Source organism: Rhinatrema bivittatum, chromosome 5, assembly GCF_901001135.1.
Source record: "Rhinatrema bivittatum chromosome 5, aRhiBiv1.1, whole genome shotgun sequence".
Classification (NCBI taxonomy): Eukaryota; Metazoa; Chordata; class Amphibia; order Gymnophiona; family Rhinatrematidae; genus Rhinatrema; species Rhinatrema bivittatum.
The window spans coordinates 368,393,072-368,417,699 of NC_042619.1; the positions used below are offsets into that span (position 1 = coordinate 368,393,072).

Sequence of the window (24,628 nt, forward strand, 5' to 3'; positions counted from 1 at the left end):
AATCACCTGGACCAGATGGTATGCATCCTAGAGTACTGAAGGAACTAAAAAATGAAATTTCTGAACTATTAGTTAAAATTTGTAACCTATCATTAAAATCATCCATTGTACCTGAAGAATGGAGAGTAGCCAATGTAACCCCAATATTTAAAAAGGGCTCGAGGGGCGTTCCGGGAAACTATAGACTTGTGAGCCTGACTTCAGTGCCGGGAAAAATAGTGGAAACTATTCTAAAGATCCATGAAGTTAGCAAGTAGCACATTTAAGACTAATCAGAGACAGGATGCTGGGCTTCCCCTACCTTCAATCCTTCCTCCCTGGTTGCATCTAAATATGCAGCTTAACTGTACTGCCATACTGGGTCAGACCAAGGGTCCATCAAGCCCAGCATCCTGTTTCCAACAGATGCCAAACCAGGCCACAAGAACCTGGCAAGTACCCAAACACTAAGAAGATCCCATGCTATTAATACCAGTAATAGCAGAGGCCATTCCCTAAGTCAACTGGATTAATAGCAGGTAATGGACTTCTCCTCCAAGAACTTATCCAAACCTTTTTTAAACCCAGCTATACTAACTGTACAAACCACATCTCCTGGCAACAAATTCCAGAGTTTAATTGTGTGTTGAGTGAAAAAGAATTTTCTCCAATTAGTTTTAAATGTGTTACATGCTAACTTCATGGAGTGCTCTCTAGTCCTTCTATTATCCAAAAGAGTAAATAACCGACGCACATTTACCTGTTCTAGACCTCTCATGATTTTAAACACCTCTATCATATCCCCCCTCATCCGTCTCTTCGCCAAGCTGAACAGCCCTAACCTCTTTAGTCTTTCCTTATAGGGGAGCTGTTCCATCCCCTTTATCATTTTGGTTGCCCTTCTCTGTACCTTCTCCATTGCAACTATATCTTTTTTAAGATGCGGTGACAAGAATTGTACACAGTATTCAAGGTGCAGCCTCACCATGGAGAGATACAGAGGCATTATGACATTTTCTATTTTATTCACCATTCCCTTCCTAATAATTCCTAACATTTTGTTTGCTTTTTTGACTTCCCAGAGCACACTGAGTGCAATTTCAATGTATTATCCACTATGATGCCTACATCTCTTTCATTGTTGGTAGCTCCTAATATGGAATCTAACATCATGTAACTATAGCATGGGTTATTTTTCCCTATATGCATCACCTTGCACTTATCCACATTAAATGTTTTCTGCCATTTGGATGCTCAATTTTCCAGTCTCTCAAGGACCTCCTGCAATTTATCACAATCTGTTTGTGATGTAACTACTCTGAATAATTTTGTATCATCTGCAAATTTGATTACCTCACTTGTCGTATTCCTTTCCAGATCATTTATAAATATATTGAAAAGCATGGGTCCCAGTACAGATTCCTCTGAAGAGGATCTGTGGTTCTAAACAAAGTACAGCACACAAGGGGCCTGTGGCTCTAAAACAAAGTACAGAGCGCAAGGGCTGCACAGAGCATTGTAGCTTGTGAAAGGGTGTGGCTTAGAAGCTGCACTGAAGAGAAAAAACCCCCAAAGTTTAAAAGTTTCAGGTAGAGCGGAAACTGTGAGTGAGCCTGGTTGAAGGGCATCGAGGAAGTAGTAGGTTTGTACCAGCTAACAGGATAAGACCGGCTGGAGGTAGATAGAGATTAAAAGTGATTTAGTTATTGCTGGTTATGCAGGCTTTTTTTTTTCCTACAAAAAAAAAGAAAAGAGGAAAGAACGCTGGTGCAGCAGGGCTGTGGCCCTGGAAAAGCTGCCTGAGTGGGCTCTGAGTACAGTGAATGGAAACAAGGCGGGGCCCCTTTCCAGGAAATTGGAAAGGGGCCAGAGGATGGCGCTACAGGTGGTCCTATGGAAGACCCTGTAGGATGTCCAAACACTACTGGGAGTCTAGAGTCTGTTCCCATGAGAAGCCCCAAGAAGGAGGCGGTGAAGAACCTTGAGGGGGTCACAGAGAGCTCTGGAGAGGGCAATACACACCACTCAGAAGGAAGAAGTATTGAGAAGTTGGAAGTTGTCATTACAGGATATCCCGAGGAAGACCCTGTAGGGTGCCCAAACACTACCGGGAGTCCAGAGATAACTCCTGTGAGAAGCCCAGAAAGAAGGCATGGAAATAGGGATGAGCAGACCAAAAGTTTATGTTCATAAGTCCATAAGTCGAAAGGGGGGGGTCAATTTCGGTCAATATGGACATATGGAGAATTCCATAAGTTGAGTCTATGTCCATACGTGCAAATAAAAATGTAAACCCCTCACCCTCCTTAATCCCCCCCCCAAGACTTACCAAAACTCCCTGGTGGTCCAGCGGGGAGTCAGGACGCCATTTCTGAACTCCTTTGCGAGGAGCACATGACGTCGGCGTCACGTCGGAGTGACGCGGCGTCACGTGATTCCCTGCGCGTTCGCTCCGGGACCCTCGTTGCACCCAAAAGGAACTTTTGGCCAGCTTGGGGGGGTCCCCAAGCTGGGGATTAAGGAGGGTGAGGGGTTAAGGAGGGTGAGGGGTTAAGGAGGGTGAGGGGTTTAAATATTTATTTTATTTAGGATCAACAATCGCGATTTCCAACGTATTCAACATAGCTATGTTGAATAAGTTGGAAATCCGATCGTTTTCGCCTCATCACCTTTTTAAGTAAAAAAAAAAAAAAAGTTGCGTTTTACATTTAAGTTCAAAACGAATGCACACCCCTACATGGAAAGGCAAGTGAGAAATGCCATGGAGATCCCAGAGGCACTACAGAGACTGCGGAAGGGCTAGCGACTGGCATGAGTGAGTGGCCAGAGTGTACAGAAGTGGAAACCGCAGAGAGCCCAGAGGTAAGCGCTGTGGAGAACCTGGAGGAAGAATCCATGGAGAACCCAGAGGAGGGTGCTGTGGAGATTCCAGCTACTGAGGATACAGAGGAGCCAAGGAGAGTCTCTATATCAGAGATACCAGATACCAGGAAGTGGGTGCAACTGGTTATAGAGAAACCTGCACTGGTGCTCCCCCAATCAGTCCATAAAGCTCCATTGTTGTGAAATTTGAACTCAGAGCCAGCAAAGGACTTAGTTAAATGATTGGGGATGTGCACTGTGTGAGCGGTACACTGGGTGGTGGTCATGTCACCGTTGAGAATAACCCTAAGAGATGGGGGTGAGCATGCCACTAGGTCCCTGATCTCAAGCATAACTGGTGGAAAGCCAGAAGAAGGGGACTGGGATGTCTGGGACTCTTCTGGATAGGATCCAGGAGGGAGTAGGGACACTTGGCCAATGAGTCCAAGCTGAGGGGAGGGGTATGTGAGGCAATGCCCCTAGTGTTCCCCTATTTACCTGTGCAGGACCAGGCTGGTTCACCTTAAATCCACTAAGGAAAATATGCTCTGTGGGCAGGTGGGACTCAGAAGGCATAACCAGAGACTGGGGAAAAAGAGCTGATATCCAGGTGAGGATAACCAGACCAGGCCTAGGTCTCTGAGAGGAAGGCAGCTCCCATATGCAACACTTTCCAGTGAGCTGAGACAAAGCAGCACCACTGTGAGTAGAGAAAGTACACTTCTGAAGGTAAAGGCAGTCTGTTGTGTATATGATTAAAGCTGTGAATAAAGACTATGTTTAAGAAAGGCTGGAGTCAGACTGAATTTCTGCCTCCAGGCTTGTGAGAAACAGTTTGTTCCCACAAGGAGATTTGAAAATAACAGAAAAAAAATACTGATAACTTACAAATAAAAGAAAAAAATAGTTCAAAAACATGAAAAAATAGCAGTGCACAGCAAGAGAAAGAGTCTCAACCTTCGACTGCTTTGTTGGCAGAAAGACAACTAAGGAGACTCGTACCACTGTAGCTGTGCAGGCAGAAATTAAAAAAAATTCCCAGCTTAATTCCCTTACCCCCATTTGAAATGGGCATTATCTGCCCAGTCCATCTGAGCAACCCAAATCTCTCCAATTGGAACCTAAAAATAAAAGTATACTGGCTGGCGCTAGCCTCTTCCTCCCTGTTTCACCAAAATATAAATTCCAAGATCCCCTCCTCTCCTCCCACCCAACCAATACCTTAGTAAATCCTGATCTGGTTTGGGGATAGCAGTATGCTAATACTCTCTGCAGTTTCCAACATTGATAGGACAGCAGTGCTTGAAGTGCTAAGCTATCAGTGTTGCTGTGAGAGCAATCTTCTGGCTGCCTGGAGAAGTTTATTTTCATCATCATATCTTTCCACAAAAGGATGCTGGCTTATGTGCAGGAATTTACTGAAGCCTCTGATCCCTTCCCAGGCTCAAATAGCATAAAACAAGACTGGGTATTGGTGCCTAAACTCTTCTCTATTGTCTTCTCTTCCACTGACTGGATACGTTTAAGCTGGTTGAGACATTATCTGACTAAAACTTATCTTGATAAAAGTCAGATAATAACTTACTCAGCTTATCCAGTTCAATGGGGGAGGGATATTTAAAACCTGAGGTTTGTCCAGTTAAATCCCAAACAGCCAGACATATCTTTTGAACATGGATGATGATGATGAAATCTCAAAAATTATCAAACAGTGTTTTTTTCATTTAGCTCCTTCCCATAAGAGAGGTCTCTTGCCCCCACCTCCCCTGATTGTCGTTATATTGACGTTGTCTTTTTTATTTGGAACAACTACAGGGTTTCTTTGGCTAAATAAGCAGGATCAACATTTGAAATTTACTATGCATTTTCATCGTTTCATTATATCTTTTTTAGATCTTGCCATCAACAGGGATGGGGACCATTTGACTACCATTTTATAGAGAAAAGATACTGATCGTAATCAATTATTAAAATATTTGAGTTTTCATCTGAAAAAACTTAGACAGCTTTCCTATTAACCAATTTCTTCGGTTGAGAAGGGTTTGCTCATCAACCGCAGAATTTAAACTTCAATCTACAGAGATATTTGTACTTTTTTTGCAGAGGTTATCCCCGCTCCGTGGTTTAAAAAAACCTATAAAAGGGCTTTATGTACTAATCGTTCTCTTTTGCTGACATATTATGTCCGGTTAAAGGACATAACAGGACATAATTGGATTCTAGGATCTCCACTTCCACAACTATTTTAGTCTGTTCCTCTCTTTTCTTCCTGACTTACAGCCCTTACTTCTTGTCCCCCTTCCCCTCTTATCCCCTCCTCACCTCTTATCTCGTATCTCTACCCATCTCTACCCCTGACCCTCTCTCCACACCTGTGCCATCTGTTACTCTAAAGTAACCCGAATTATTCTACGTAAGTGCTAAAGTTAAGGTTTACTATTAATGATTTAAATGTTCTAATGTGCCAATGTTCCTTAAAGTCCCCTATTCGTTCTATTCGAAGCATTCTTATGTATTCATATTTATATATTCTACTAGACGTTATGTTCTAATGTTACGCCTTAGCCGCGATTGCTCTGTTATTTTATCTTATTCTTTTGACGCTTTGTTTTGTTTTTTTTTGTAATACAATTTTTATTGAGTGATCCTCAGACACAATATGAAACTTTGCCGATAACAGACAAGCAAACATAATACAGCAAACGATATTGATGACACAAATCACAGAACCATGAGGAAACACTCCTCAATTTTCCCCCTTCCAGATATCTATAACTGTGTCTAAGACATCTCTAGAGCCACCCTAGAGAATACTCATGTCGCTAACAAACTAGGAGAGGCTGCACTCTGATACCTCCCCCAGTCTGACATATTGAACAACTATAGCGGGCTAGCTCTGCTTAAACAAGAAGGAACAGGAGTCCAGTATGCTTATCCCCAAACCCTCACCCTCTCCAAACCTCCCCGTCCCGCTTCTCCCCCTTTTTGACGCTTTGTTTTAATGTAACGCCTTAGACGCGATTGTTCTGTTGTATTGTAAACCGATATGATTTGTAAATCCTACAAGAATGTCGGTATATAAGAATTCAAAATAAATAAATAAACATATAGGACTAGACCTTCTGATAATAATTTGACCTGTATTTTGCGATATACCGACTGTGTGAGGGACATTATACAGATATTGCGAACACACTGGCCGATTTTGACATTGCACAATACTTTTCAAACATCTAGATTTGCTTTCTCCCATGGTTGTAATATTTGGAATATGGTAGTACAGTATACAATGAAGATAGATGCAAATCAGATATCCAAACAGGCTGTTAAAGGGAATTATCCCTGTGGGAAATGTGATATGTATCCATTAGCCATGATGGCTCACAATGAACATCCAGTGTCACAATGTTCAATTGTAGAGGTTATCCCCGCTCGGTGGTTTAAAAAAAACCTATAAAAGGGCTTTATTTACTAATTGTTCTCTTTTGCTGACATATAGGACCAGACCTTCTGATAATAATTTGACCTGTATTTTGTGATATACCGACTGTGCGAGGGACATTATACAGACATTGCAAACACACCGGCCGGTTTTGACATTGCACGGTGCTTTTCAAACACCACCTAGATTTGCTTTCTCCCACGGTCGTGATAGAAGGTAAGGTTTGTCTTTTTGTGGATGATAATAAGATCTGCAACAGAGTGGACCCGCCGGAAGGAGTGGAGAGAATGAGACGGGATTTAAGAAAGCTGGAAGAGTGGCCAAAGATATGGCAGCTGAGATTCAATGCCAATAAGTGCAGAGCCATGCATATGGGGTGTGGAAATCTGAAAGAACTGTATTTGATGGGGGGTGAAGGGCTGATGTGGATGGAGCAGGAGAGAAACCTTGGGGTGATAGTGTCTAATGATCTGAAGTCAGCGAAACAATGTGACAAGGCGATAGCTAAAATCAGAAGAATGCTGGGCTGCATAGAGAGAGGAATATCTAGTAAGAGAAAGGAAGTGATGATCCCCTTGTACAGGGCCTTGGTGGGGCCTCACCTGGAGTACTGTGTTCAGTTCTGGAGACCATATCTCCAAAAGGACAGAAACAGGATGGAGGCGGTCCAGAGAAGGGCGATCAAAAAGGTGGTTGGTCTTCATAAAATGACTTATGAGGAGAGATTGAAGAACCTAAATATGTACACCCTGGAGGAGAGGAGGAGCAGGGGTGATATGATACAGACTTTCAGATACTTGAAAGGTTTTAATGATCCATGATCAACAACAAACCTTTTACATTGGAAAAAAATCAGTAGAACAAGGGGTCACGATTGAAGCTCCAGGGAGAAAGACTCAGAACCAATGTTATCCAGATGTTATCCAGATGGTAGATGCCTGGAATGTCCTTCCGGAGGAAGTGGCAAAGACTAAAACTGTGAAGGATTTCAAAGGGGCATGGGATAAACACTGGATCCATAAAGGCTAGAGGATGGGAATGAAGAGAAGAGGCATGGGGGTGGCTTGCTGGAATGGTGGCTACTACCTGGTGATTACTTCCCTTATTCAATAAGCCTTCACACGGTCAATGCAACTCCAACATTGCTCTCTACTTCAACGGCAAGAGAAATATGAAAATGAGGATTTGCATTCAGATAACAACCAACAAGGAATGAACTTCACAATCTGGGTAAACAAAGAAGCGTGGGGGTAGCTTGCTTATTAATGCGGTTACTACCCTAAACCAATTAAGCCTGATACATCATCTTGAATACATATACAGAGTTGATCTCTGCTTCTACGGCAGAGGGAAATGTGGAAAAGAGGATTTGCATTCAGACAACTAACAAGGACTGAACTTCACAATCTGGGTAAACAAATAAGCGTGGGGGTAGCTTGCTTATTACGGCAGTTGCTACCCTAAACCAATTAAGCCTGATACATCACTTTAAATGCATATACAGCACTGCTCTTTGCTTCAACGATAGGGGGAAATGTGGCAAACAGGATTTACATTCAGACAACATCCAACAAAGCATTGATCTGTGCAGTCTGGATAACCAAGCATTGGGGTAACTTGTTTGATGCGACGGTTACTACCCTTAACCATTAAGCCTTATGCTCACCTTTGATGCAACTAGATAAGGCGGAATTTGTTTGTTAAACTTCTGTCTCCATCTGCTGGGGGGACGGGGGGGGGGACGACACCCAGGAGTCTGGACTGATCCGGGTACGTACAGGGAACTTGGTGGTTGATGAAACAGATAAGTATGGGAAAATAATGAAACAGATAAGTATGGGACTGCCATCACTTCTATGTTTCTATAGATTCCAGCATTAATTGTTGTTCTGCCCAAGGGATATATTTAATCCAGTGCTCAAGTTGGTCTATATTGGATGCACTAAAAGAAGCGTTCAAACACATTTAATTGAACACAGAATCTGTTTAAACACAGCCAAAACATCTGCTCCTATTGTAGCTCATTTTTAAAGCCAAAACCACACTTTTCAAGACTTGAGATGGACTATTTTAGAACAAGTATAATTGCCGCATAGAGGAGGGGAATTTCAGACTTTGTTAAACAAACGAGAACATTTCTGGATTATTTTCTTGGATACAATGTTTCTCTGGGGTCTTAATGAGTCAATTAATTGGTATTCATTGGTGTAAAATAGTGATTTTTTGATCGTTTTAGATACTTAGATGTCATTTCTGGACACCTTATAAACTCTTCCGTTATGCCATGTTTTGTAGAGATCTTTAAGATGCATAGACGATCGATGTGGATATAATTTTCATCTATAAGAAGATATATTGAATGAATGTCATCGTCTTTTCTGTGAGCAATATTCACAAAGGTTAAATCCAGTGAAGCTGATATCTTTTTGAAACAAGAATTCATGTCGGGGTTGGATGATTAAGCGATGAGAAAGTTAAGTATTCTTTAAGGTTATTTTACTCACTTTTGATTTATTATTCATGTTGATTATGGGACATATTTTTGGGATATTATTTAGGTTACTGGAGTCTGTTTAGATTAGGGCATAGTTAAGTGATTTATATATGATGATGAAATTTGCCAAAGTAAAAAGTTGCCTTGGCAATGCATTGTAGTGTATTAGAATAAATGCTTCCAAGATAACAGAATTTGTTAGTTGCATCAAGCTGAGTGCCTATGATGAAAACTGAGGCTAATATACAGTGAGCTGGCAAGTGGACATGTTATCCAGCTAACATTGGCCAGATAACATGCCCTGGATATTCAGTGGGATAAACATCCCATTCAGTATCCTTCAATAAAGTTATCCATATACCTTTAGCCAGATACATTTAAATCTCACCAGCCATCTTTTGAATATTGCTGGTTAGGTTTAAAGTTATCTGGCTATAGCTGGCCAGATAATTAAGACTTAACTATCTATTGTATATAGCCAGTTGAGTGGCACAGTGTTGTTTAAAAAAAAATCAAATAAATGTGAAGTGTGGGCATGTGGCCCAAATCCCACACCCCATCCAATATTTAACAAATGGCCCTACAGGGCCGAGCAACCCCCACCCCCGAAACCCATCTAAAGCGCATAAAAAATGTGGTGGGATCTGCTGGATGGCCTCCCTCTTCTCCCTCAACATTTCCATGTATAGTGTCCCTGAGTGTCTCTCCTCTCATCTTTTACACCATGGGGTGCAAGTTGCTAGCCTTCCCTACACCCCCCGTGTAGGGAAGGCTAGCAGCTTCCCCTGGCATAACCTTTTTACATATCAGGAGGAAGTAACAGCTTCTCCTACCATAGGGACAAAATAAGTTTTAGGGATTTGGAAAGGAGGGATGGTGCCTCTCATTTTAGAGCAGGGCAAGGCACCATTGGGCTGCTATAGCCCCAACAATGTTTTACTTCAATGGGAGGTTGTTTGGGCGGGGAAAGTGGAATTGGGCTGCTGCTGCCCTGCCAGATTATTTATTTTAACTTAAGTGGCTATATTCAGAATATTACCATTTAGGTTTATAATTATCCATGCAAACTTACCCAGATAGCTTAAGTCATCTCTTGAGACTTGTCCCGCTGAATACTTGCCTAAAGTTATCCAGGCAAATTTATCTGGATAACTTGTGACTCAACAACTCAGAGTACTTGCCAGTAGTACCATCCATAATGCTTTATAGATATGAATCCTGCACACTAGCAGAAATACTTTAGACAACTGGAGCAATTCCAGCAATGCCTCCTTAGATCCCTCTGCAATGTAAGGTGTCAAAACAGGATCTCTAACACAGAAGTCCTTGAAAAGTGTCAAATTTCTAGCTCAGAAAGAAAGATGGTGAAGGTTTGGCAGGTCAAGTCATAAGGATGGAGAACATCAGCATTACCAAAACTATGTTCTATGGCCAAGTGAAAAGCAGGCACAGATCACAGGGAAGACTACACATTAGATTCAAAGACACCCTAAAACACTATCTTAAATTTTGTGAGCCAGACTTCAACAGCTGAGAGGACATAGACTTAGAGTCAAATGGAGGCAGCTTTGTCACTTGGCTGTCCAGAACTTGGAAACCGAGTATGTACTTTTTTTTTTTTAAGCAGCAAAAAGGAAACTCAGAAAAATAGAGAGATCCTGGAGAAAAGACAAAACAACTACACTTCTATACGCATACAAATCACAACTTGCCGAATATAAAAAACTCATCCATAAAATAAAAAAAGACTTTTACTCCAAAAGATGCTCTTCAATATAGTAAAAACCCTTACAAATACCTCTCAAGATGATCAATCACTATCATCACCAAAGATCAGCAGTGATGACTTCGCCAACTTCTTTAATGAAAAAATCAAATTACTCATAAAAAACAACCTAAAAAATGACTCTCAAGACCAGAAATTACTGAACATTCAAACAAAAACCTGGTCCAACTTTGAAACAGCATCTTCCTTAGAAACCCAAATGATCATCAAAAAAATGAACCCAGCAAAACACACTATTGATGCCATTCCCATTACAGCAATAAAAAATCTCAATCCATCAATCACCAAAACAATAACAAAAATTGTAAACCTCTCCCTCACTGAAGGAAACTATCCGGAAAGCATAAAATCGGCCATCATCAAACCCATTCTAAAAAAGAATAATCTAGATCCAGAAAATCCACTGAACTACAGACCCATATCAAACCTCCCATTCCTTGCAAAAATCATTGAGAAAATCGTCCATACTCGACTCACCGATCACCTTGATGAAAATAACATCCTCCTTCCTTCTCAATTTGGCTTTAGAAAACAACTTAACACAGAATCCTTACTACTTGCCATGCATGACTTTGTACTCAAAGGTTTTGAAAAAGGCCAAAGTTACCTTCTAATCCTTCTCAACTTATCGGCAGCATTTGATACTGTAAACCACTCTATACTGATTAATCGTCTTTCTGAAATTGGTGCTAACGAAACAACTTTTCAATAGTTTTCCTCCTATCTGTCACAAAGATCCTACCAAGTACTACTTAATGATTCCCTATCAAAGAAAATCAACTTAGACACTGGAGTTCCCCATGGATCCGCCCTTTCAGCGACACTCTTTAACATTTATCTTCTCCCACTATGCCACTTCCTTACAAATCTAATCTAACCCATTTCATCTATGCTGATGATATTCAAATCTTAATTCCAATAAAAAAATCAATTGAAGAAACATATAAATTAACTGCCAATTACCTATTTATTTATTTATTTATTTTTAACTTTTATATACCGACATTCTTACATCAAATGCAAATCATACCGGTTTACATAAAACAGAAAATGCAGGAAATATATTTCCATAGTCTAATACAATGAACATTTATAACTAAAATTGTTAATAAGCCATAAAGGTAAGAACTTGGAAAAAAAAAGGGTTAATTAACAGAAAAAAAAATAAATGAAAGAATTTTAAATAAAGCACAAAGAGATGCACGAAGAGGTGCACAAAGGGGAGAACCCCTTTGTTGCACCGCTTCGGCGCGCGACGCATGGCGCGCAGCTCCTGGTGGTGAGGCACTTTTCAACTGCCGACGAAGCTCTCAGTGACATTGTGGGAGGGGGCGTGGTCTCTCGATCGGGTTCCTCTCAGTCACACATCTCACTGTTTCCCTCACCTGCCGATGTTAGTTTCCCTTCTTTATTTTTTATTCTCATGTTGGTCTTAATTTCTTGCGGGGGCCCAAGATGGAAGGAGGCCTCCCCTCTCGCCGGCGCCTGGTGGTGAGGCGCTTTTCAACTAAACAGCATCAAGGAATTACTAAACATAAAACTCATCCTCAACTTTGACAAAACTGAATTAATAGTACTTGACAGAAAGAACAACTCTCTGCATACACCAACTCTAAAGCTCATAAACCAAAATTCAAGCTTATCTCCAACCAACCATGCCTGCAACCTTGGAGTAATAATCGACAAAGAACTTTCATTTAAAAACCATATATCAACAAAAATTAAAGACGGTTATCATAAACTACTTACACTCCATCATCTAAAACCATTTCTCTCAAATAATGACTTCAGATCAGTCTTGCAATCATTAATATTCTCCAATATAGACTACTGCAACTCTCTACTCCTCAACTTACCTCTAAACACCATTCAACCTCTCCAAATCCTGCAGAATGCAGCTGCAAGAATCCTTTCAGGTGCCAAAAAGTATGACCACATCACCCCAACCCTCATATCACTTCATTGGCTGCCAATAAAATACAGGATCGAATATAAAGTCCTTTTCATCCTACATAAAATTATATATGAAGAACAGAAAAATTAGCTATACCCCAAGTAGAAACCTGAGGTCAACAAATAAAGGACTCCTAAAAACACTACCAACGCACTCACATCAACTCACCTCTACTCAAAATAGAGCGATATCCCTTGGTAGCCCAAAACTTTGGAACTCCCTCCCAACTAAACTCAGAATTCAAGAAAACCTAAAAACATTCAAAAAAGAATTAAAAACTTGGTTGTTCAACAAAGCATATCAAACCACCCAAAGAATCAACTAATCATCACCGCCCTCCATTACAACCTCATGATTATATGAATATCAGCACAAGTATGCTTTTCTAAAATAAGAATAAACTCGTTTTGATCTTAAGCATGAACTTGTTTACTACTAAGCCTAATAACATGTTATGTTTTTATACCCCTTGTCAACCCCTTTATCCCTATAACCTTTTTTGTAAACCGTTATGATGGCATATAAAACTCGTTAAATAAAAATAAAATAGATAAAATATACAAACACAAAATGAAGAAAAAGGAGATAAGGAAGGCCAACTCTACAACTCCATTAATTACAGGTTCCACCTGCATCATCTGAGGTCAAGGACAGGGTTTATATAATCTCACAGGGCATTTAAACAAAATTAGTCAAAGGGAGTTGCAGAAAACTCATAAGTTATTATTTATGAAGACTCCATCATAATAGAATATTTTTTATCATTGAAGAAAGTCATGCTACATACATTTAGTAGTAAATGGATCCAATGTCAGTGTTATGCCTTTTGGAAAAGTCTGCACACAACGTGACATACTCTGCACCGAAGCAATTGCATATAACCAAACATTTTGCTATGTTTGGCTTTATCCTTTTGGTAGACTGGCACTAAGAAATTTTAAATTAAAGAGAGAAACCTAATTAAAATAATCTGGTGTGCACTAGATTTCTGTAACTATCTGCCTCACCATTTCTCTGATCCCTGTTTCAAAAAGCATCCATTAATAAGCATATATTCTCTCAGCATCTTTCCAGAGATTGACAGAAATGGAAGGAAGTCCAATAAGGACAAATATAAAAAAGCTGATAGTTTTTCCTGTAACATTTTTTTCTTCTTCAAAGAGTGCATTGGCTTATTGGGAATTTAACATAATTCAATAGATAATCTTTTTAAGTTTTGTTTTTACTCACAGTTTGTTTTCAGCCAGGGTCAATTTCTCTTTAAGGAGTTTAATTTCTGCATCCATTTCTTGAGTTGTTATTTGTGAATGAAACTCTTTTTCTCGATTGGACACTAATAAGCATTCCAAGTTCTTTGTGGAGATTCTTTCACTTGCCAGCTGTTTTGTGAGGAGTTCTATTTCTGAACATGCAGCTTCTAGATCATGTTGTAACTGAAGGACACAAGTAAACATGTTTACTTTCATTTCAGCAAAATAACCTAACCAATAAGGGTGGTGGCTCTGGTAGGCTCATTGGGGCGGATTTTAAGAGCCCTGCTTGCCTAAATCCGCCCAAATCCGAGCAGGGCCCTGCGCGCCGGGAAGCCTATTTTACATAGGCCTACCGGCGTGCGCAGAGCCCCGGGACTCGCGTAAGTCCCGGGGTTTTCGGAGGGGGCGTGTCGGGGGCGGGCCCGAACCGCGCGGCGTTTTCGGGGCGTGTCGACAGCGTTTTGGGGGCGGGTGCGGGGGCGTGGCTACGGCCCGGGGCGGTCCGGGGGCGTGGCCGCGCCCTCCGTACCCGCCCCCAGGTCGCGGCCCGGCGCGCAAGAGGCCCGCTGGCGCGCGGGGATTTACGTCTCCCTCCGGGAGGCGTAAATCCCCCAACAAAGGTAAGGGGGGGGGTTTAGACAGGGCCGGGCGGGTGGGTTAGGTAGAGGAAGGGAGGGGAAGGTGAGGGGAGGGCGTTAGAGGATTCCCTCCGAGGCCGCTCCGATTTCGGAGCGGCCTCGGAGGGAATGGGGGTAGGCTGTGCGGCTTGGCGCGCGCCGGCTAGACAAAATCGATAGCCTTGCACGCGCCGATCCAGGTTTTTAGCAGATACGCGCGGCTCCGCGCGTATCTACTAAAATCCAGCGTACTTTTGTTTGCGCCTGGAGCGCCAACAAAAGTAGGCTATTCGCGGAGTATGAAAATCTACCCCTTAGTTTGGGAGCACAACACACTTCATGCATTATCAAACAGCTATATGTGATAATTTCTATATGGTGCTAGTATATCAACATGGATTTGAAGATCTTTATGTAGGGAAAAAGTGTAGGCTTTGAAAACTAGATATAGTTTCATTAAAATGTGTTTATACAATGTCACAGCAATTAACAAAAGCAGTATTGGGGTAATAGAAACATAGAAACATAGAAATGACGGCAGAAGACCAAACGGCCCATCCGGTCTGCCCAGCAAGCTTCACACATTTTTTTTCTCATACTTATCTGTTTCTCTTAGCTCTTTGGTTCTATTTCCCTTCCACCCCCACCATTAATGTAGAGAGCAGTGATGGAGCTGCATCCAAGTGAAATATCAAGCTTGATTAGTTAGGGGTAGTAGGGGTAGTAACCGCCGCAATAAGCAAGCTACACCCATGCTTATTTGTTTTAACCAGACTATGTTATTCAGCCCTTATTGGTTGTTTTTCTTCTCCCCTGCCGTTGAAGCAGAGAGCTATGCTGGATATGTGTGAAGTATCAGTCTTTCTTCTCCCCTGCCGTTGAAGCAGAGAGCTATGCTGGTTATGCGTGAAGTATCAGTTTTTCTTTTCTCCTGCCATTGAAGCAGAGAGCTCTGCTGGATATGCGTGAAGTATCAGTTTTTCTTCTCCCTTGCCGTTGAAGCAGAGAGCTATGCTGGATATGCGTGAAGTATTAGTTTTTCTTCTCCCCTACCGTTGAAGCAGAGAGCTATGCTGGATATGCATTGAAAGTGAAGTATCAAGCTTATTTGGTTTGGGGTAGTAACCACCGTAACAAGCCAGCTACTCCCTGCTTTGTGAGTGCAAATCCTTTTTTCCACATTTCCTCTTGCTGTTGAAGCTTAGAGCGATGTTGGAGTCACAGTAACCATGTGTATGTTTATTGAATAAGGGTATTATCTCCAGGCAGTAGCCGTCATTCTGGCGAGCCACCCACTCTTCATTGACGGCCTCTTGACTTTATGGACCCACAGTGTTTATCCCACGCCCCTTTGAAGTCCTTCACAGTTCTGGTCTTCACTACTTCCTCCGGAAGGGCATTCCAGGTATCTACCACCCTCTCCGTGAAGAAATACTTCCTGACATTGGTTCTGAGTCTTCCTCCCTGGAGCTTCAAATCGTGACTCTTGGTTCTGCTGATTTTTTTCCTACAGAAAAGGTTTGTCGTTGTCTTTGGATCATTAAAACCTTTCAAGTATCTGAAAGTCTGTATCATATCACCTCTGCTCCTCCTTTCCTCCAGGGTGTACATATTTAGATTCTTCAGTCTCTCCTCATAAGTCATTTGATGAAGACCTTCCACCTTTTTGGTCGCCCTTCTCTGGACCACCTCCATCTTGTCTCTGTCTCTTTGGAGATACGGTCTCCAGAACTGAACACAATACTCCAGGTGAGGTATCACCAAGGACCTGTACAAGGGGATAATCACTTCCCTTTTCTTACTCGATATTCCTCTCTCTATGCAGCCCAGCATTCTTCTGGCTTTAGCTATCGCCTTGTCACATTGTTGGCTTTAGCTATCGCCTTGTCATAAGATGTCAAATTGTAAAAATCAGATATGCATAAATTTGGCTTTTGGTTTATGAAACAACTTTACAGGTAAACTAAAAAAGATCCCAAAATGATTTATAAAGCAATTGATTCTTTCAAGCGAATACAAAGTGCTTTCAAATCTAGGTCAATTTATATAAGTTCAGTAAAAAAATAAATTCTTATTTCAAGAAGCCTTTGGAGGGATTACTTAGCCAATGCTCACAGTTGTAATTGCAATTTGATGATTTTTATTCTATCAAATTTTTTATTTTATGTTTATTTTATCATTTGAGTAGTTATTTTATTTGTGATTTAATGGTTGTTGTTATGTCTAGTATTGTTTATATTTATTTCATTTTATGTATTTTATATTGTGGCGAGTTATGCAGTGGTTGCTAGAGATTTATAATATTCAGAAGGGGAGTGTCTGGTGAAATAGTTAAAATGCTTTAGATCCTTTTCAATAAAGAATTTCAAAGTGTAATAAATTGCTGGTTTAAACTACTGCGTTATGAGGTTCCAGAAACAGCGTGAATTGTCCGGTACAAGATAAGGATGGACAAATGTTTCATTGCTTTTCTTGTGATTAAAAAAGGAGGCTGTAAATGTAATCTCCCTCAGGATGTTTTCAAGTTTAAATTAGCTTTCCCAGAGTGATTAGGAATGCAAATGTCGTCACCTTGTAATCTTAAATCAAAAAGTGTTTATTGTAACATCTTGAAAGAAAATGTATTTAAGCATGGCATATTCTATGTAAACAAAACTGCTACCAATCCACAAACACGGGCGGATTTTAAAAGCCCTGCTCGCGTAAATCCGCCCGGATTTACGCGAGCAGGGCCCTCGCGCGCTGGCGCGCCTATTTTGCATAGGCCGCCGGCGCGCGCAGAGCCCTGGGACGCGCGTAAGTCCCGGGGTTTTTTTTAGGGGGCGTGCCGGGGCGGGGCCGAACGATGCGGTGTTTTCGGGGGCGGGACGTGGCGTTTCAGGGGCGGGCCCGGGGGGCGTGGTTTCGGCCTGGGCGTGGTTTCGGCCCGGGGCGTTCCGGGGGCGTGGCCGTGCCCTCCGGAACCACCCCTCTGGGAGGCGTAAATCCATGGATAAAGGTAGGGGGGTTTAGATAGGGCTGGGGGGGTGGGTTAGGTAGGGGAAGGGAGGGGACGGTGAGGGGAGGGCGAAAGAAAGTTCCCTCCGAGGCCGCTCCGAAATCGGAGCGGCCTCGGAGGGAACGGAGGCAGGCTGCGCGGCTCGGCGCGCGCCGGCTGCCCAAAATCGGCAGCCTTGCGCGCGCCGATCCAGGATTTTATAAGATACGCGCGGCTACGCTGGGAATCGAAGAAGGGACCATGCCAGCTGACCTGGAAAAGTATAACTCCACTGGCCGAGTACTCTTCTCTCAATTCGAACGGAATACAGGACAGGATCCCTGAAGGTATTTGGTTTTTCTTATCGCTTTGTCTTTTTGTGCCATACCATTTGTATTGTGCTAGCATAGGGGGTCATTTTCTAATGGGATCGCACGCGAAAAGTCCCTTTTCGCGTGCGATACCTAGATCAGGACGGAGTCGGGGCGGCGTCAGCACCGGAAGGGGAAGAGTCGGGGCAGAAAAGGAAAGAACACATCGCCGCCAGTAACATGCCCAATAGCACCACCTTTCATGGTGACGCTATTGGTTTGCAAAAGCCAGCAGCAATAACACCGTGGTGGTGTGATCACTGCCGACTTTCGCAGGTCCGCTCCCCCCTTCACTCCCCGCCCCCCGGTACTGCGCGATTCTCAAAGGCCTGCGATTTTAGAAAATCCAGACCATAGAGACCTTCAAGGGAAAAGTTACTCACTTTTATTTTTGTGCTATAATATAGAGACTGGTGTGTTCTTTTGAATTGTAAGTAATTTAAGTTTGAAAGATTAAGGCCTGATACAGCTGGCAGGAGAATTTTAGGAAGCGGGACTCCAGGTAAGAAATTCAGGGAGTTGGACTCCCAGGGAATTACATGGCCCAGTGAATTAAAGGGAGGTGAAATCCCTGGGGATACAGCCTAGGTAAATAAGCTGGGCAGTCTAGAAAAAAAGACTGGGATAAGTTTGGGATGTGTACCCCTGCTTATGTAAAGTAGAAAAATAGAAATCCCTGATCCTATTCCTGCCTGGGAGGTCCCAGATGCAGTATATGTGTGTGATACAAAAGGGAGTGTGTGCTGCTAAGTATAGGGGACCTACCCAGTAAAGAGATCCCAGAACCCCCGCTCACTATATGTAGAAGTATTATGGGCTAGAAACAGTACAGTATAAGTTTTAATGGCATCATGCCACTAAGGGAATATTTCCAGCTAAAGGTACTTTCGAAAAGCTGTGACAATTAAGAATTTTTACTGTTAGACGGTTCCTGTACAATCTCCGCATTAGTTACAGCTCTTGCATACAGGGAAAAGGTGTCTATTATGGTGCAGGATATTTTAGAAGACCCCGCATACCAAGCTAATTTATACCCTAAAGCTGCTACCCCAAGTCGAGTGTCCCATAGATCTCCCCTCTGCCCACAGCAACTATACTCCCAGCTCTGACAGGTATGACTCTCCAGGAGCTGCTGTTAGCCCTTGTCGAGTGCCATCCATTAACATATCAATAAGGAAAGCGTTGTGCCAAAAACCAAACTAATGTTTGAAATGTAAAATAAAAATGTTGATCTATTAGAAACTCGAGAGTTGCTTCTTTGGTAAGAAAGTGTTTTTAGTCTGCTTTTATTTTGGATACTATCGGCATTCCCGCTTCCTCCTATGCACTATAGAAATGTGAGGAATGTTTGTATAAAATGTGCACATCTGAAATAGTTTTCAAATGACAATCAGCTTTGCAAAGGCTAGGAGTATTTAATTTATCAGAAAATGATATATTGCTTTTATATTCTTCCTTGTTTCTGAATTATAAGGAATTATCTATGGTGCAGTGCTGTCTGCAAAAGTATAATTGTAATTTGTATGCTTTGTGAATGTTGAAAAATCATTCTGAGGGTTTATGAATAATCCTATTACTTCTGAAAAAAAAAGTTTTTCTTTTTGATTATTTAAAGTTTATATAAAACTGAACTGAATCTAAAGTAGCCCCATCCTCAGGAATTCACTCATCTTTGCAGGAAGAAAAAAAAAAGGGCTGAATAGGAAAATTGCTTTATTTTGGCGAGAAGTACTTCAACTTAAGAAAGTTAATATGCATCCATTTGAAATTATTATTTATTACTCTATCCAGTAACAATTTCTTTGATTAACTTCATATTACAAAGCAAAAATATATACTATTTCTCAGACATCTTAATAGATTCATACAAGCTTTAAGGATTTTAAAATGAACTGTTTGATATATTTTGAAAGATATTGTTATGATGACTGTTTTTTTCTCTTCAAAGAAGAATCAAATTACTTATTATTTTTATTTAAAAGAATTTATCGACCATGCCCTCCAAAGTTCACTGCAGTTTATAAATATAAAAGCATTATGAGAAAAATATATAACAAATTAAAATCACATGTCTAAAATGAAAATGACAGAAATTACTCCTGGGGGAATTCTGCGCAAAAAAATGTAAAATTCTACGTCCAAAAACTTAAAATTCTGCAAAATTCTGCAAAACTTTATATTGGTCAAAATAACACAATTTACAGGACAGTCTTTAAGTAATTCCATTTTAAATGAATACAGAAAAAAATTATTACTTATAGATACAGAAAGCAAATGTTGCTTACCTGTAACAGGTGTTCTCACAGGACAGCAGGATGTTAGTCCTCACATATGGGTAACGTCAGTGGACGGAGCCCTGTTACGGAAAAATTTTCTGTCAAAGTTTCTATAAAGCTTTGAGTGCACTGAGCATGCTCAGCCTGCAATTATCCCTGTGACCACAGGTGTCTCCCCACAGTCTCGTCTTATAACAAAAAGCGCAAGCGAAACTAAAATAATAAAAACTATGTAGACCCAACTCCGTGGGGTGGTGGGTGGGTTTCATGAGGACTAACATCCTGCTGTCCTGTGAGAACTCCTGTTACAGGTAAGCAACATTTGCTTTCTCACAGGACAAGCAGGATGGTAGTCCTCACATATGGCTTTTTGTTATAAGTACCGAGTTGAGGATGCCCGAGAGTGCACCAAATGCACCCAAAGACGTGCAAAAGGCACAACGACGGTGGTGGAATTGGTGAGGGCATCCTGAAACCCTTAACGGGTTGGTGGAAGGATGTTGGGTAGTTAAACCGAAAAGATGAGTAGACGGACTGGCCAAACATGGAAGCACGCCGGCCAGTCTTACCTAAGGAATAATGGGCTGCGAAGGTATGGAGAGAGCGCCAGGTCGCAGTCTTACAAATATGTACAAGTGGCACCAGCCAAAGGTGAGCTATTGACGCTGGTACGGCCCTAACAGAGTGTGGTCACACATGGTGTTGTAGTGAAATGCCTGCTTGGTGGTAGGAAAAAGAGATACAGACCGTCAATTAGGAGGAAAAGGTCTGTTTGCCCATTGGAATTCACAGCTTGGCTTTTGCCACAGAAGGAAAGAGTTAGGTGTAATTCCTATGGAGTGTAGTGCAGTCTAGATAGAATGGCAAGTACACTTTTACATTCCAAGGAGTAGAAAACCCTCTCGCCCTGGTGATAGAGAGGTGTTGGGAAAAAGTGGGCAGAGTATATTCTGAGTAAGGTGAGATGCTGCATCTACCTTAAGGAGGATATGAAGTTGAATACGTAAGACCACTCAGTCACAAAGGAACGCAGGGTCGGGTGAGTATGTAACAAGGTGAGGAACTCACTGACCCTGTTGGCAGAAGTGATGACTACAAGGGAAAGAATTTCCCATGCTAGACTGTTAAGTGAGAGGAATGAAAAGGCTCGAACGGGGAACATATGAGTCTTGCAAGCACTAAATATAGGCCCCATTTCGTAACCAGTAAAAATAGAGGTGGCTTAATCAGTGGATAATCCATGGTAAGCTGACTCAAAAGGGGTTGAACCGTTAATCGGGTATCCCCACTCCCAAGTGGTACGCCAATTGGAACCAAGGTGTACCCATGTGGAGGATGTCTGGGGAGCAGAATCCGAGGGAGTAAGAAAAAAGAGTGGTGTAGAAAAAAAGGGGGTAATACTCTTTTGTATGCGCCATGTGGTAAATCATGCCATTTTGAATGGTAAGATTTATGTGTGGAAGGTTTTTGTGATGCTACCAGTACCTGAGAACATCAGTGAGTCCATGATATGAGACTGACCTATAAGAAGGCGAATTGGTTTCTGGTGTGATAGATTGAGAAGTATGGGAAAGCATACTGGTCTCGGCAAGGACGTGGGTCTGAGAAACAGTGAACCCCGTCCCGGTGCAGCATAATGAGAGTGCTGGCTATGAGAGGCATTGAAAGAGACACATATAAGAGGCCTTTGTTGCAGCAAAGGCATCCATGGGAACGCATTAGAGACATGTGTAGGAAGTAGAATCTGTCCACCGTATTGTTCGATTCAGACGCAGAGGGCAAGTCGGTTGACCTCAGCGCTAGAAGATTTTTCTCACTACACATGTAGTCCGAGACCATCCGAGAGGATGGAAACCTATATGGAGAAGGTCTGCTAGTGCGTTCAGTAAGTCTGTTAGATAAGTGGCCCGGGGATGCAAGGAGTGAGCAAGAGCCAAGGGTAGAGCTGCGCAGCTTCCTAGCAGAGCAGCTAAGAGGTTGTGCGTGCTTGTGTGTTGGAAATACCACATTGTCACTATGCTGTCTGTCTGTATGTACAAAGGTTTGTTGCAGAGACAGTATTGTAAGGCATAAAGGCATAACTCATGGCTCAAAGCTCCAGGAAGTTGATGTGAAACTCTGCATGGAGCGTAATAGATGCATATTGGGTTGAGAAGATGTTAGTTCGAACTCTGCAACCCTGAGTAAATGCGAGCATGAGCAGGACATGCCTAGGTTTTGGTTCCAGATCTGCAATATGGATCAGGGACGAAAGCGGTTGAACAGCTTAGATCCACTGATAATTGAAATGTCACTTAATCTTACTCATAGCAAATCTGGACCTATGAGTAAAGTGCATGGTGAAAAAATCCCGTGGACCAGCAATGAAAAAATTGAGGGGCTGAGGTTATGTTGTATGCATGCAGAGACATATAGGAATTTGTCAGAATGTCTGCGCAGTTGTTGGACAGGAAGTTCGTTGTGACTGTGGTGTCCAGAAGTGTTCTATATGGGATTGATGGTAGTTAACAGCAATCCCAGGTATTTATTTATTTAGAGTTTTTTTTTTTCTATACCGGCATTCATGATAAAATCACATCATGCTGGTTTACAAGTAACAGGGGGAGTGATAACCTTGAACATTTAACAAGTGGAAAGAAGCAAGGAAGTTACAATAAAACAGGGGAAGCAGGAACTGGGGGAAGAAGGAGAGAAGCTGGAAAAGTTTAACAATAAGAAGAGGAACAACTATTTACATAGTACTGGAATGTATCTTGGTGGTTGTTGCAGTCAGTCTGTTAGGCCAGTTGGGTATGACAGTTAGTTTCGGGAAAGGCTTGTCTAAATAACCGTGTCTTAAGCCTTTTTCTAAATGTTAATAAGCATGGTTCCTGTCTGAGGTCCGGGGGGAATGGCGTTCCATATAGATGGTCCCGCTGTAGAGAAGGCCCGTTCTCTGAAGGAGAGGTGGTGTGTCACTTTGGTTTGGGGGACATGTAGGGATCCTCTGTAGGCTTCTCTGATGGGTCTGGATGAGGAGTGTAGTCTGAGCGGGATTTGAAAGCTAAGAGGGGCTTGGGAATGGATGGTTTTATGGATGATGGTAATGGACTTATGGAGGATTCTGAAATGTATTGGTAGCCAGTGTAGATTTTTGAGGATGGGGGAGATGTGGTCTCTTCTTCTGGTGTTTGTCAGAATTCTGGCTGCCGCGTTTTGGAGCATCTGGAGAGGTTTAATGGAAGAGGAAGGGAGATCTAGCAAGATAGAGTTGCAGTAGTCTATCTTGGAGAAAATTACGGCTTGGGGAACCGTTCTGAAGTTTTGGAAGTGAAGGAGTGGTTTAATTCTTTTTAGTACCTGTAGTTTATAGAAGCCATCCTTGGTGGTGCGGTTGATGAAAGCTTTTAAATTCAAATGGTTGTCGATTAATACTCCTAGGTCTCTTGCTTGGGTGACAAAGATGTTAGATGTTGCACTTTGTGTGGTATTACTGTTTTCCGGGGAAATGAAGAGGAGTTCAGTCTTCACTGAATTTACTATCAGGTTTAAACTAGAGAGGAGAAGGTTAATCTCTCGTCGGCAGGTTTCCCAGTGCTCAAGTGTTTTGTAATGGATTCTTTGATGGGGATCAATAGTTGCACGTCGTCGGCATAAAGGAAGTGTTTAAGTTTAAGGTTGGTTAGCAGCTGGCAAAGTGGAAGTAAGTATATGTTGAAGAGAGTGGGGGAAAGGGAGGAACCTTGAGGAACTCCTAGTGATGAGTCGCAGCGGGGGGATTCTTTATTGTTGATTCTGACCTTGTAACCTCTGTTGTAAGGCAAGATCTGAACCATGTAAATGCCGTTCCTGCTATTCCGATGTCCGCCAGTTGGTTAAGGAGGATGGAATGGTTGACGGTGTCGAAGGCCGCAGACAGGTCGAGGAGAATTAGTAAAAAGGATTGTCCTTTGTCCAGGCCCATGATGAGGAAGTCCGTCAGAGAAATGAGAAGGGTTTCGGTATTTAATGCCTTGCGGAACCCATATTGGGTGGGGTGCAGTATTTTATGATCTTCTAGGTAATGAGAAAGTTGCAAGTTGACTAATTTTTCCATTATCTTGGCCACAAAAGGAAGATTGGAAATAGGGCGGAAATTGGGATCTTTTGGATCCAGATTAGGTTTCTTTAGGAGAGGTTTAAGAGATGCCTGTTTTAGAGCGTCTAGGAAGATCCCCTGAGATAACGAGCAGTTTATGATATCAGCCAAGTGTTTGGAAATGGTGTCAGGTACTAGCAGGAGCAGTTTTGTAGGGATTTGGTCGCATGGATGGGAGGAGGGTTTCATTTTCTTTAATAGAGATTGGATCTCTGAAGCAGTGGTGGGTTCAAACGCATCAAGGGAGATATTCTTGTTAGGAAGATGGTAGGAGCTAGTGGTAGAGGAGGGGCTAGGGGGTAGCAGAGTTAAGAGATTGGAGATTTTGTTTTGGAAGAACAGCACTAGTTCATCGGCTTTGGATTGTGTTTGGTCGTTAGGGATTGTTGGGGTGTTAGTTTGTGTTAGATCAGCTATGTAGGAAAATAGTGCTTTGGCGTCAAAGATAAGGTCGTGAATCTTGTGAGCGTAGAAATCCCTTTTTGACCTTAGGGTAGAGT

General features: G+C 42.0%; 1 protein-coding gene across 1 annotated transcript in view; it reads right to left on the minus strand.

Annotated features, from left to right (window-relative positions):
- The window catches only part of TSGA10 (testis specific 10), a 607,624-nt gene that overhangs the window by 53,843 nt on the left and 529,153 nt on the right, over nt 1-24,628 (minus strand). Inside the window, exon 17 of the mRNA XM_029604773.1 lies at nt 13,748-13,950. Within this exon, the coding sequence (XP_029460633.1) occupies nt 13,748-13,950 (203 nt within the window). The remainder of the gene's footprint in view (nt 1-13,747; nt 13,951-24,628) is intronic.